The sequence below is a fragment of the Trematomus bernacchii genome, unplaced genomic scaffold, assembly GCF_902827165.1.
Source record: "Trematomus bernacchii unplaced genomic scaffold, fTreBer1.1, whole genome shotgun sequence".
Classification (NCBI taxonomy): Eukaryota; Metazoa; Chordata; class Actinopteri; order Perciformes; family Nototheniidae; genus Trematomus; species Trematomus bernacchii.
In genome coordinates, this window is record NW_022987313.1 from 3544010 (window position 1) to 3558229 (window position 14220).

Genomic DNA, 14220 nt, shown 5'->3' on the forward strand with positions numbered 1-14220 from the left:
ACAGCATGCCTGGACTTGTCCGGCTGTGCAGATGTCATAGAAACAATCACACTAGATTACAGTTTATATGAATGATTACAAATAATTTATTCCAGATATATCAACAAACATTTACAATTATTACAAGTGAAGACATTGAAATAAAAAAGAGGATATAACACATTTCTTTGTATTTCCAAGTTAGTTATCATGCACATAATTGCCACATGTTGAATTCGTATTTACCTTTGCTAAGATTGTGCTGCACAACTTTTATTTTAACATTCTGGTACATAATAATACATTTCCATTTTAAGTCAGGTCAAGTACATTTTTATAGAGCCCAACATTACAAATTGTACATTTACCTGAAGGGGCTTAACACTCTGTCCAGCAAACAATACCATCTACCTCTCAACCCTTTTAATACAATTAAATATATAACAGCAGTAATAAATTAATGTGTAGCCAGTAATTTCACACTTTACTTTTGCATATGAAATCTACTTATTAGTAGTCGGTGGCTGCATTGTCTCATTAAGTCCATGCCTTGCACTTTAGTGGTGTTTGAATGCAGGACTTTTAATGAAGCATAATTCTGTCCAGATTGGTCTGCCTATACCACCTTTGCATCCACTAAGATTGTCTGTGGTTACTGGACAATATTTAACTTTTCTATTTAAAGCAGACATGGTTAACTTATAATGAAAAACTTCCCTACTACGACAACATCCCTTTATATCTGGGAAAAGTTGTTTGGTAGTTCCTTGACTCCTTGAATAGTCCAGTGCAAAGAAAAAAGTAGCATTTAAAACCCAGTGCCTTTCATCTCCACAACTGTCATCTTCTTCTTGCTTCTCTTGTCTCTGCAGCAGAACAGGAGCCAGGTGACAGCCCAGCCAATCAGAAGACCTGTAACAGCCAGCACAGCAGCAAGCCACACTGGCACAGTGTTTGTGCATTCAAAGTGGGGAGGCAGGGCTGTGCTGTGAGTAGTGGGTGATGTGGTGGTGGTGGTGGTGGTGGTGGTGGTGGTGGCTGGACTGGGCAAGCTGTTCACCTTTGTGAAGATGTAAGGATGCTCCTGGAACAGGAAAGGACCTTTATTCAATCACTTCCACATTTATGAGCAATTCTTGCTTGTATGCACAAATTACACAGATATTTCACAAGTGGGACATCAGTAGCACAATGAGACATGCTTTTATTCTTACCTCAGTCGGGCACTTGATGTCATTTCTTCCATTTGTGAAATTGTTGTATGTCTGCTTTCTACCCACTGGCTCCAACTAGAGATACAACAGAGAACATATTTTCTCAGCACATGACTAACTTGAGATGTGGTCTTTTACACTTATTCACAACACTTCCCCTGTCAAACAGTCAGCCATTAACTGTCCGCCTGCTGGACTCACCATGTTATTCCACAGAGCTGAAGCCATGTCAGCATGTCCCCTCTCACTGAAGTGGAAACAGTCCACAGAGAAGTAAGTGGTGTCAGATTTGCCTTCCTGGAGAAGAAATAATACGATAGGTGTCAGTGGGAATTATGTGCTTTGAGGGGCAGGGCTTATTACAGTTATAAAGATCATGTATTTGTAAATGTAGAGTGCAGTAGAAGCTCAGGGGTACATGGAAGACTTACAGCATTCATAGGAATGATAGTGTTCCTAAAAAAGGGCTGCACAACCAAAGCAAAGTCTTCTCTATCATCATAGCCCCCACCATACGCAACATTTTCTGTCTCATACTGAAAGAAAGAACACACAAGTTAAAAAACTTTTGTACAAACAAATAAAGTCAATTTAGTCTAACTACTTAACATGAGTGGTCCCTTTCATCACATGTTATATATTGGACCATGAATGGCTTACAAACTAGTTGTGATGTTTGTTGTGAAGTTTTTCTCTCCGTCAGCAGATACATGTGAAACTATCCTGTTTGTGTAAAAACTCTTTCTGAGTGGAGGTGAGACTCTAACTAAATGCTGCTGGTCACAGATTTTGACCTCAGTGTTCCCGCTGGCTAACCTGTAGATCCCGATTGAAACGTTTTATTTCAGCCAGCTCTGGGGAATCCTCTGTTGTTTGCAAGAAGCACGGGCAGAGCAACCTGAGGATCAAGGGAGAAAATTAAACAGCGAATTTATAAAAGTGGTGTTACATTTTATATATTAATTGATTCGGTATGCTACATTATCATTGATTCAGAGATGAGGTATCCTTTGAAAAAACACATTTTTGCTGGATTGACTATACAGAAGTGGCTTTGATTCGAAGGAGCAATCTGCCGTGGACTGAGTGCTCTTAATTCATGTGGAATTCATTGGGCATGAGTGGATCGATGAGCTTACGGTTGTAACACATTGCACCCAAGACTATCCTTTCTGATCTTGCGAAGGCCTTCTATTTCTAGGATCTCCACGATGTTGACAATTATCTTGGGAACCTGGAAGGGCAAGAAAATATGAGCTTTATGCAGTTTCGAGTAAAATTCATTCTTTTATCAATGCTGTCTTGAGGGAAGAGAAGAAAATGTAAATCTGGGATGGAAAGCTGGATAATTCTTATAATATTTTTGAACGGTTATGGTATTCTATGCATAATAAACAGGTTTTTTTTGTAGATAAGATAATTACTTTACCTCTCGGTAAAACATATCCAAGCTTGTCTTCATATGAAGGCTGTAGTTCTGAAGTGACAGAGTGGCCTGTAGTTTTGAGACAAAAGGAATAATGAAATTATACACATCGCACAAGGTTTTCTAATAATCCATAGTGAACACATGTAGTTTAATGCCTACTTTTTCATGAACAACTCTTGTTGTTTTGCGACCATAGACAAATAGAATAATGAGGGCAAAAAACAGTGGAAACTGGCCAAAAATGTAGCTAAAAAAGTGCATATAAACCAAAAAGAGCTGACGCCATGCAACATGTATAAGTGTACAAGCAACAACGAACCCTAAGCTGTCACTACCACAGCCTCAGAGCTCATCTTAAATTGATGCTGTCTTTTGATATTCTGCTTCAAAGCACAAACATTAAAAGAGAGAGTACCGTGTCAGTGGAGCGCAAGGGGAGTAATGGAGAGAGAGGAAAAAAGGGAAAATGGAGGCAAAATGATAAAGAAGAAAGAGAGAGGAGAAGAAGGAGGAGGGAGGGAGAAAGGATGAACAGAGTCTGGGTGACCACTGTGTTGTTTATGCCTCTTGGAGAACAAGGCCTGTCACTGTGCCTCGTGTGCTTGTTTAACGCAGACATAGGCCGAGATGGAGCAGGGAGGGAGGGTGTTTCGTGTGACAGAATGTGCTCATTGAAAAGAAACCATGTCTGCTCTCATCTTACTCTGACACAATAAAACAATTAGGGGAGGGCTGCTCACAAAGCTTGATTATTCTGCTCCAGTGCATGGTCCCATTTGGACAGTGATATCATGAGACGGCTCTACACAGGGCATCACACAACACTACGGGATGTTTGACCACTGTGCTGCGGCAGGAGATACTTTTATGATGTGAGGGTCTAAGGACAGAGGGTGTCGTTTTTTTTTTCTCATACTGATATTCTGAACAAACTGTGCTGTTGTATTAGCTGTAAAATGTCTTTACTGTAGGGTATTTTTATTATTTGTACAGCACTTTGGCTCGACCAAAAATCGTTTATAAATGTGCTATATAAATAAAACTTGATTTGATTTGATTTGATTTAACTGAGGGGAGTGCTTTGAAAATATCATTTCCGATGACGACTTCTCAGAGCAACTCACCCGGTCATTGCAGTACTGACACAGGTCATTGCCTCCGATGAAGAGGGTCACCAGCTTCCAGTCATTCTCAAAATCCACCGTCTATTTTTGTCAGAATGAGGGTTAGAAAGAAATAGAGATGGAGCAAAGATAATGTTTTGTCTTGCACACTATAAGTTGTGGTTACAAAACAGTGCATGCATTTGCATTGTGCGTAGGTTAAACTCACTGTGTCATTCTTCATGGTGTCAATCAGCTTCCTGATTTGCCCTGGGATTCCCCTGTATGACATTATTCATGAGTGCACAAATACTTATAACATAACACATGAAAGTGAGGCATTCAAACCTGATAACAGATCAAAGACAATTATAACTCACGCTATCTTGGCTCCTGATACGGCCATGTTGAAGGCAGTCTGCCTTTTCCCTACTCCCTTTGAAAATCCTTTGATTTCAGGATTGAACTTCTTAAGTATATCTGATGTAAGAATTGAAGGAATTAAAGCAAAAGAGAAAATGTTTTGTTACAGCCCGAATCTGCCATCTAGGGGAGTTAATATGAATTATTTGACAACACAGAACAGATAAGGCTTGGGACTTACTGGGTAATGTTGTGACAGTCTCAAGTGTTTTGTCTCCACCAATGCTTTAAAACAAAAAAAACAAAGAAAATTAAAATGCAAATCACAACACAGTGTATGTACAGGCGTGTGTTTATAGTTTGTTTGCAGTCGTTCACCTCCATGACACCCCAGTGTACTCAGATGTTAGCTGGAGAAGATTCTTTGCCTTTGCACCAAAACCGGTCTACAAAAAAATATTTGTTAGATATATTTCTGACACATTCAATAAATATAACTTTATGGACTTCCAGAAACAGAAACTACATATGACAACCTGGATTTGCAGAAATGATGCACAAATCAATAAATTACTAAAACAACATTGGATAAAAACATTAAGTTGATTTTATAACTTATACAAACAAATCCATTTCATCATTTGTCTTAACAAATTAAATAACTAGTGCCCTGTAACAATTAATGGTATGCTAGCACATACACGAAAAGTGTTTAACACGAAGAAGATAAGAGAAAGACTGAAATGAAAATGGCAGAGACAAAACATATAAATAATAATTAAGTATATCAAGTCAAGACTAAGACACAATCCAAAGTGCTGTAATAAAGACCTTTTTATCACACAAAATGTACAACATACTTGGTACAAACTTACCGTTAAAGAGTCTCCCACAGCAGCCACTATTTTGATGTCAGCTGGTCGTATCCTGTGAGCTAAAAAATCAACATTAGCATAATTTACATAACATAACATAACATTATTATTTCCCTTATTGTAATGAGATACACAGTAACTGCTTACCTGAAGTGGGCACGGAGTTGGATGGAGCTATGTTAACACAGGAAAAGTCCCTGCCCCAGTTCTAAATGACACAGAAACATGCTGGGATTTATACTCTGTTACTTGGCATCAGGCATTAATAATAATTACTTGCTATTCTAAAGTTGTGCTGTATGAAAAACAGAAGCTGTGACGTACTTTAATAGGAGCAGGGGTGGGGGGAGGGCCTGGATAGGTGTAGTCGCTGTTGACAGCAGTCCTAAAAAATGGGTTGGTCTGATAAAGATATAATAAAAACACATTAATAAACAAACTGATAAGAAATAAGAGCATATAATGTGTAGTTTTTGATAATTTGATGGCTCAGTTACCTCAGAGGGACACTTCAGATCAATGGCAGCGGAGAAGTCTTGTCTAAAGGTCTTGTTGCCCACTGGCTCTAACTAGAGATAGGGAAAGTCAGTGATTTATTTTGGATCATAATGAGAGAAATATCCACATATGCCAAAATATGAATGTAAAGAATGTCTTTTAATTAAGCAAATACCATGTTGTTCCAAAGACCCTTAGCCATGAGAGTGTGAGCTCTCTGGCTGGGATGAAAACAGTCGGGGGAGAAGTATGAGCGGTCAGGACGCCCATCCTATTCAAAAAGAAGAGACAGGAGAGAAGCAATTCAGAAATAAATAAAATAAAAGTATATTTAATAAAATGTAATAGGTATATTTAATGTTTCAGGTATGTTACCTCTAACTTAGGCAGGTGCATCTCTCTGAGGAAAGGCTGCAGCACCACAGTGAAGTTGTTGTGTGTGTCATACCGACCGGAGTCTATGAGCTCTCTCATGGAAAGCTGGTTGGAAAGAAATGGAAATGGATTGTAAAAGCTTTCAGTACTTAAGAATATGGTTACAAAATAAACCCTTTGTCTTTTACCTGGTAGGCCTCATTGAACTCATTGACCTTCTTGAGTTCAGAGGATCCATCTTTAGGCTTCAGTATGCACGGGCAGACTAGACTGAAAGATAAACATCAACACTGTTAAAGAATGACTTGGTCAGCGTTGTTCCTCACATAAAAAAAACGCTTACCTTGCAAACCAGGTGGGACAGCCCAAAGATTTATCTTTGTGAAGATCACGCAATGGTACAATGTTTAACAGCTCTATCAGATTGACGATGGCACGAGGCACCTGGATGACGCAGAACACGTTTGTAAGGGGTGCGTGTTTGGATTATGACTTTGAAATTGCTGACATTCAGTGAGGTTGTTTGTTTGTGCAACAAGAGGAAAACCTACTTCTTTATGGAGAATGTCCAGAGCTTGTCTAATACGACTGATGACATTCCTGGGTGAGAAAAAAACCTGTGGAAGAACACAAGATCCAAAACATGAAGTTGATCCTGTGCAAATAATAAGACACTTTTTTGGTAATAAATTAATCTTTTGAGTCAGTAGGTAATTTTTGCAAGCATTTATGTTCTGGTTCAGATCCTAAATATGCCCTTCATTATGTTTTTTGACTGTTAATCCAACAAAATGTGCAATTTGAATACGTATCATTCAGCACTGATGGGAATTTCATTAACTAAAAAAATGTATCAATCATAAATAAATAGCTTATAATGTTTTGGATTATTACATTACATTACATGTTACTTGTTAGACGCTTTTATCCAAAGCGACTTACATACTCAATACTGTGGACAATCCCCACAGGAGCAATTTGGGGTGAAGTTTCTTGCCCAGGGACACAACGACATGCTGACTGCAGTGGGGTTTGAACCCTGATCCCAACACCAAGGCTCTACCCACTGCGCCACACGCCTCCCTTGTGGCTAGATATGTTATATCCCTTGAACAACAGATCCTAAATCTTTATTTTTTAGATAATTTAAGACAGTTCAACAATCCCATGAAAACAAGCAAAGCATAATGCCAACTTTTTCAATAAAAAAGTTTTGCTCACGCTGTCTGTGCAGAAGTCACATAGGTCATTGGCACCAATAAACATGGTGATCACTTTCCAGTCGTTATGGAAATCAATACCCTGTTAAAGAGATAAGAGTTAAATGTTTTGGTAATGTGGTAATTGTGAACATAAAACTGAAACAAAGGTTACTTGAAACCATATCTGCATGTGTCTGTTATTGTAGTTTAGCTATGTCTTACCGGATCATTTTTCATTTTGTCCACTATGACGCGCACCTGTTGCACCATGTCACTGAAAATATAAAGGTTGGATAGTCAAAGTGAAATTTTGTTTTTACTGATGTGACCTGCTAAAACTTAAAATGATGACACACCTACTCTTGGCTCCTGCCACTGCCTGGTTGAGGAAGGCTGTCGGAGAGTTTTCATCACCTTCTCCCTCTGAGAAGCCGGTCAGGTCGGAGTTAAACTCCCTCAGGATGTCTGCAGAGCAAAGACACAGGAAATTCCGACAAAATGAAATGGAAACATTACTACACACGATATTGCACGTCCTGTACTCTGTAGTAGATAAGGTTGTTAAATATTATAATAAATGTAATGAAAACATTTTTGTTTATACCAAACAGCATAATCAGCGTAGAACTGGCCATAACGGTACTATTTAACACAATCTCAAAGTTCCCAACCGCGATAATAAGTCACGTGAACTTCAACATGATATTTCTGTGAAACGATTTTAATTCATCATTATGTTCCACTTTTTATTGCATTTCTATAGATTTATTTAAATAAGCAATTTACAGCATCTCTAATACATTTAATTGAATTATTTTTTAACATCTATTGAATATTTGGTATCTTAATATTGATAACCAAAGACATCCTTTAATATATTGTTTATTATGGTCATTATCTGCCTTACAGTAAAACTGAGTTCTATAATGATGGTGATAAGACACCATAACAATAGACATTATCGAGCACAATGCTTCAATTAGATAATGATGGACCTCACATAGAGATAAACCTTAAGGAAGCAGTTTTACATAATTTATTTTCAGGCTGATATTACAATTTAAAAAACAAATAAAAAAGAGACAAACATACTTGGCAAGGTGGTCACAGTGGTAATGTTTCCATCACCACCAATGCTGAAATTTAGGAAAACAGCATGTTAGCTTCAAATGTACCTTACAAGTATTTTTCCACAAATGTGAACAAATGAGTACTTTAGCTTATCTTACCTCCATGAAAGTCCTCTGTACTGAGTAATCACTAACAGAATGTTGTCTGCCTTTGCACCCACACCATTGGCTGCCTGCAAAAAACATCCAATGTGAGATTGAGTATAACCAGAGGAAATATTTGTGCAACCATGACTGCAGCTGTGATGGTATCTAAGACTATATTCAAATATCTTTAAATAGTTTTTAAGTTATAATTTGGGCACCATGTCTTTTCATTTAGCCTTATTATCGACTCCTATCCTAAGTGTTTTATACGTCGGTGATTGTGTTTGCATGTCCGCAAACATCCACACAACACATAACATCTCCATTACATATACTGTATACTCTTATTGCATATTCATATTTATTGGAATACTGTTCTCAGATATACATTTAAGGGAAAGAAGGAGGAAGGAGACACTCACTGTAAGAGAGTCGCCTACTGCTGCCACCACCTTGATATCTCCAGGTCTGAGTTCATGAACTAAAAAGAGGATAAAGGGTTTGGATTGAAGTACATTTCCAGAAATACATTAGCAGAATAAAAGCTAAGAAATGTGTTTTTTACCTGAAGTGGGTGTAGTGGGAGATGAACTGCGGTTTGTACAAGGTATCTTTGTCCCCATAACCTGCAAACACACAGTACTCTCAAATAAGAATGAAGAAGAATGAATGCATCATTCTACAGTGTAGTTGTGAGGTTGAGTTGAAGGACTTACAGGATCTATAAGTGTAGAAGATTTGCTGTAAACTTTGCCCTCTGTTTCAGTAGGGGAATTGTTCTGTGTCCGCAGGAAAGGTCGTTGCTGGGATAAGGGTGAAAAACAAGTTATAACCTTAACATCAGATTTAAAATCTTGATATCGATCATATCTTTAGTACTGAATGATGCTGCAACACATTTTGTGAAGCAATTCCTTGTCGCAGTGTTATGGGATGATATAACTCACCTGGGTAGGGCAAGGAATAGTAAAGATGCTTGTGTCCATGACCTCTGTGGAAGGCTGAAGCTGCAGGAGGAAACATCATGATTGGTTCAGATCTTTTGGTTTAAGTGGGGCCATTTCTGAGCAGCCAATAGCCATGCAGCCTTTAACAGCACTGCTTACACAATTCTGAATATTGATGTATTTGCTCCAGGCTAGAGATATTCTTACTGTAAGATTATTTTATCAAGTTAATCTTTACATCTTTTATCTAATCTCTTCTCAGAGTTATAAACTTTCACAGTAATCACTCCTCGATCTCACTTCTGCTTTGAGAGATTATGATGACTCTCTGCTGTTAGCTCATTTTTACAGCAAAGACTCATGGTCAATTCCAGTGTCAGGATAACATCAGTGTTTAAAGCATGCTGTTTTGTCAATACACTCTACATGTTCTTGTTTTTCAGGACTTAGACTCGTATATAAATGATTATAATAATAACTAAACTTACCAGGTTTGTCCATAGCTGAATAGCTAACTGGTTTGATTCAGAAACAATTTTCTCCTACAAAGACACACACGGAAATGTTATGCTAGTTATACATTAGCCATTTCAAGAGTATTTATGCATTGTTCCTGGACGGAAGGCTGAACTGTTACCATTTTTTAGTACAGAATGGTTCGTTGTAACTGGTGTCTGGAAATATATCGTTTTTCACTTACAGATTCTGAGATAGGTTCAAGGATGACTGGTGTAGACTGCAGCACGGCGGTGAAGTCTTCCCTTTTATTGTGCCACTTTGGATTTTCCAAAACATGACCTAGAGAGTCCTGTCACCAAAATACAAAAAGAGTGAAAAGGAGTTAGTAGCTGAATATGACTCAGATGCCACAAGCACATTATAGGTATTATTTATTTACATGGATTTTACCTGAAGTGTTTTCAAAAGAGTTGCTTTGTGTAGTCTCTGGGATATGCTTTCATCGCTCATACACTCACAACTGCCAGAAAATAAAAATAAAACACATGACTGCCACTTGTCTTTTAAAACACATCATGTTAGACTACGTGCATGTAAATAAAGGATTCTATTATTTCAAAATGTCAAGTAAATGTAGTTTAGGTATTTTGCTAGATTTTTATTAACTAAAATGTAAAACACTTACTTGTCCTGCAGATGATTTGTGCTCAAGACGACAACATGAACTAAAGTGTGATATAACTGTAAACATACACATAGCATATTAGTTTTTTTTCCATTCAATCTATGCATGGCAAAACTCTATTGAACAAAAGGTGATATACCCTTTTCTCCAACAACTGGAGAGCTGCTTTTACTTCCTGCACAACAGCTTTAACATCTGCAGCCACCTGAAACAGAGAGAAACAGTATTACACTCTTAAGGTCCTTTAATAACTTTTATCTTTTATAATCAAACATGATTTTTTTGTTGTGAGGAATCTTACATGTGGTGAACAGGCACACAGGGAATCTGCCGGGACAAACAGCAGCACAAGATTCCAATCTGTCACCTGCAAAGACATAAGGAAGAGAAAACTGAAGAAACTGCATCCACTTTGAGAAGGTGGTATGTTTCATGTTGAGGGTCATCGAGACCTACAATCTAGCAGATCTGACACTGGCTAATCAGGCAGAGCAGACTCTGGATGAATCTGCTGTTTAGTCAAACCCCCATTTAAAACATAAAATGATTGGTATTCATCTAACCTGACTTCACATTTCTGGGCCAGTGGGAGTAGTTAAAGAACCCAGAGAATGTTCTTCAATTAAAAAAAACATTTCCTTCATTTTTCTGTCACTGCCATGATTTTATATTTGGTTTAAAGGTGTTATATGAACAATTTGGTGAAGCTTCAGCCAGGTGAGGTTAGCTTAGCTGAGCCTAGAGTAACGGAGAAAGAGCAGGTCTGGCTTCCTCCAAAGGCAACAATCTGCCTACCAGGGCTTATAGAGGAAATACAGGTTGTAGACTTTAACAAGTTGTTACCATTGTTATGATAGGGTTAATGTGTACCTGATTTGAAAGGGATAGAAACAGTTCCTCAGCTTCCTCCAACAAGTTTCTGCAACACACACACTCGCATATAACACACCTGCAGTACAATTCTTACAAAGCATGTATGTGTGTTACTGCTTTTGTGTGAGTGTATTAGTGTGTATATGTTACCTGGGCTGCTGTGAGGTCTGATCTACATGTTGTGTGATAACTTCAGGGTTAAACATGGACAGCAGCTCTATTCAACACACAAAGACACAAGCTTAACTACAGCATGTACAATTCCTTACGATAAATACGTACAGTGCAATATGTACACTATGTTGCAACTGCTGTTGTGAAAAAGGAAGTAAGTGAAAGCATCCATTCATGTCCGTTAACATTTTGCTCTCTATTATGTGAAATGAAGGTCAACAACCTGTCTTTATGGCCTGATCAATAAAGATAAACTATGCCCATTATCTGACATTTGCTGTGTCATGGTCCTTGAACTGTACTTGGTCTGACAGCAAAATATAAATGACATCTGTCGAAAAATGATATATGATGTAATCAAAGCTCTTATCTCCCCTGGATAGATTACATACAGTAGGAATTATGTTTAAAACCATTGTCACATTCTAGGTATTCTAGATCAGTTAACAAATATTTATTTTGAGATAGTAAATAACTATATAAGTGGTGATTAAGGCATGTGGTGGAAGGTTTAAAGACTTACCAGCGACTCTCTTGACCACTTCATCACTAGTGATAAAAAAGACACAACGACATATTGAGAGACACAACACATAACACATAAGCTTCTGCTCAGGAAGCCACATTTGTTAATAACTAAGGTAAGGTATTCCGATAAATATATAATTGGATGTATACCTGTGTGAGATTGGAGTTCCCAAGGCATAAACAGCTGAGATATCACCCGGTCTGAGAGTATGAACTGATGGAGAGGAAGCAGGGGGGGTGAAGAAGCATTGTCACAGAACAAACAAGATGATGATGTTAAGTTAATATGTCATAGAAAGCGATCACATTCTAGTCAGATTGATATGATTATTGATATTGATTGCAAAGCGCATTACCTGAAGGGGATGGGGATAAGGGGTCGGGTGTTGGTGAGCAGAGTAGCGGCATGTATGTTTCTGCCTGTAGCAGAGGGAAAAAAAACATTAGACTGATCATTGATCGAGTGTCAGGACATTTCCTATATTACAAAAACATATACATGTCATACTCTACCTGCTCTGTTGATAAGTCATTTTTTCGATCATTGACAGCACCTACATGTGATGTAATAAGGAAACAAAATCTTTTTTTACTACATTATTAAGATAACAAAATACATGAACTCACAATTACATTTTCAATTAAAAACAGTTACTTTTTTGAAAAAAGTGAATAATTTCCAAGGGTTAACAGGTAAGAAAAAAATGCTAATTGTATTGTAATAAATTGTAATTCTCTTTTTTACTTTTGAATACAGCATATTTTTTAACATTGGGAAGTATCTAAAAATAATATTTTGTGTGAAATCATGGCAGAAATTACCTTTCCTTTTAGGTGTATCATGATTGATTCGACCATAGAGGTCAGTACTAATTCATGATGACTGCATTCAATGTACTTTTTATTTTATTTGACTAAGCATCCTTATCTAATTTTTTCACATTAGCACTTGCATTTCATATGAACTAGAATGGATTTGGTAACATTTTCTTTAATCTGTGCATATCACTATGTAATCCTTCAGAAAGCTCCAACTTTGTTAAACATAAATAAAGCCAGTAGTTTGTAGATATCACCTACTTTCATCCCTATTGTGGCAAATGGCCTGTTAATGTTGAACTAGGGTAGAAAATGCATCCAACAACAGTGGATGCCTCTATGTTCACAACTATCATTTAAAAATTGCAGACTGGCTATTCAATAACCAAATCATTCTGATTTCATCACATGACGGTGCCAGCTTTCAAGGTCTGTGGCAGCAACTAATATTTCAGTGTATAAACTTTATAAAATAGTTAAATAAAATAAAAACACATCCTGTACTTTACCTGTAAACTGAATGCAGGATCCAACAAGGGCCGCAAGAATCAGGAGTGCAGATCCAGTCATGATGAGGAGAGACACTGAGCTCCTTTCACACTGAGGGGTTTGTGTAATGCCCTCCTCTTTTCACCCTCAGTCTCAGGGAGAGAATGACTGTACAAGAGTGTTGTATACCTGAAAAAGGGGTGGAGATGGAAAAGAGCTCCCAAGAGGACAACGTTTCAGAAAGGAAAAGAAGGCCCTTCTTGTGGGAAATGAAGAAATATAATTTCTTCTCACACTCTTTTACTGTCGATCATATCTTCCTCTTATCAGTTCATCTGGATGACAATCAACCACATTACAAGTCGTATTCTCACTATCTCAAGCAGCCGTTTTCTTGTACATCTAAGTAGTTTCTGCATGTTTACAACTGATCAAACTGACACAATATGAAATGTCAGGAAGATGATAAGCTGATAAGCTACAGTATATGGCTCTGACCATGATGCTAAATCATCAATTCATCTTTATATCATATGCGTAATGGATGAAAACGACTTATCAAAGTCTGAAGCTACGCCACCATTTCAAGGAACAGGGGGCGTTTATAGACCCAGCGAAAGTAACTAGAGTGATTTTCCGAGGAAATTATCACATTTCTGGTTCATAATAAAACTCATTGGGGTGTAAATGCTCAAACAATCATAAATGTTATTCCTCTTAGTCAAAGTTTATTATTTAGCCTGTAAAAAGAACGAACGTCAATAATATTGACAGAACCATGAAAATAATAAGGATAATGTGCCAGTGTGCATTTTCATTTTAAATCCTTTTTAAGATGTTGCTCTTCTATTCATGCCAGTGCTGCACATTCATAAAACATTAAGCAAACTGTGAGGATAAATGTAATTTCATACATTTCAGCAAGTTTTATCGATACAGTACATATGTTAACAACCAGCAATTTAGAGTGATACTGGTCATGTTCAGTTTT

At 37.5% G+C, this 14220-nt stretch overlaps 1 protein-coding gene across 1 annotated transcript; it reads right to left on the minus strand.

Moving 5' to 3' along the window:
- Positions 1–62: 62 nt before the first annotated feature.
- On the minus strand, positions 63–13564 carry plb1 (phospholipase B1). The gene is made up of 43 exons (XM_034117556.1): positions 13250–13564; positions 12435–12475; positions 12278–12341; positions 12072–12135; positions 11917–11942; positions 11370–11436; positions 11217–11265; positions 10648–10713; positions 10486–10551; positions 10347–10402; positions 10112–10181; positions 9903–10010; positions 9691–9744; positions 9203–9262; positions 8972–9058; positions 8821–8881; positions 8678–8736; positions 8268–8341; positions 8131–8174; positions 7395–7503; positions 7261–7312; positions 7058–7138; positions 6388–6453; positions 6180–6280; positions 6025–6106; positions 5837–5941; positions 5637–5732; positions 5461–5532; positions 5288–5365; positions 5111–5171; positions 4964–5022; positions 4467–4534; positions 4330–4373; positions 4106–4205; positions 3955–4006; positions 3747–3827; positions 2623–2688; positions 2333–2427; positions 2010–2091; positions 1625–1729; positions 1395–1490; positions 1194–1268; positions 63–1063 (listed from the first exon to the last, which is right to left on the minus strand). Exons 1-43 carry the CDS (start codon positions 13308–13310, stop codon positions 788–790), a joined length of 3279 nt encoding a protein of 1092 aa, XP_033973447.1. The 5' UTR covers positions 13311–13564; the 3' UTR covers positions 63–787.
- Positions 13565–14220: the final 656 nt, after the last annotated feature.

What these genes read in the sequence shown, in the direction of transcription:
- plb1 (XM_034117556.1), bottom strand. Translation starts at nt 13,310, where the DNA reads ATGACTGGATCTGCACTCCTGATTCTTGCGGCCCTTGTTGGATCCTGC. An exon ending in AGTGGTCAAGAGAGTCGCTG is followed by an intron (nt 11,437 to 11,916) that starts GTAAGTCTTTAA and finishes TGTGTTGAATAG; the next exon opens with AGCTGCTGTCCATGTTTAAC. An exon ending in CACTGTGACCACCTTGCCAA is followed by an intron (nt 7,504 to 8,130) that starts GTATGTTTGTCT and finishes TTTGCTCTGCAG; the next exon opens with ACATCCTGAGGGAGTTTAAC.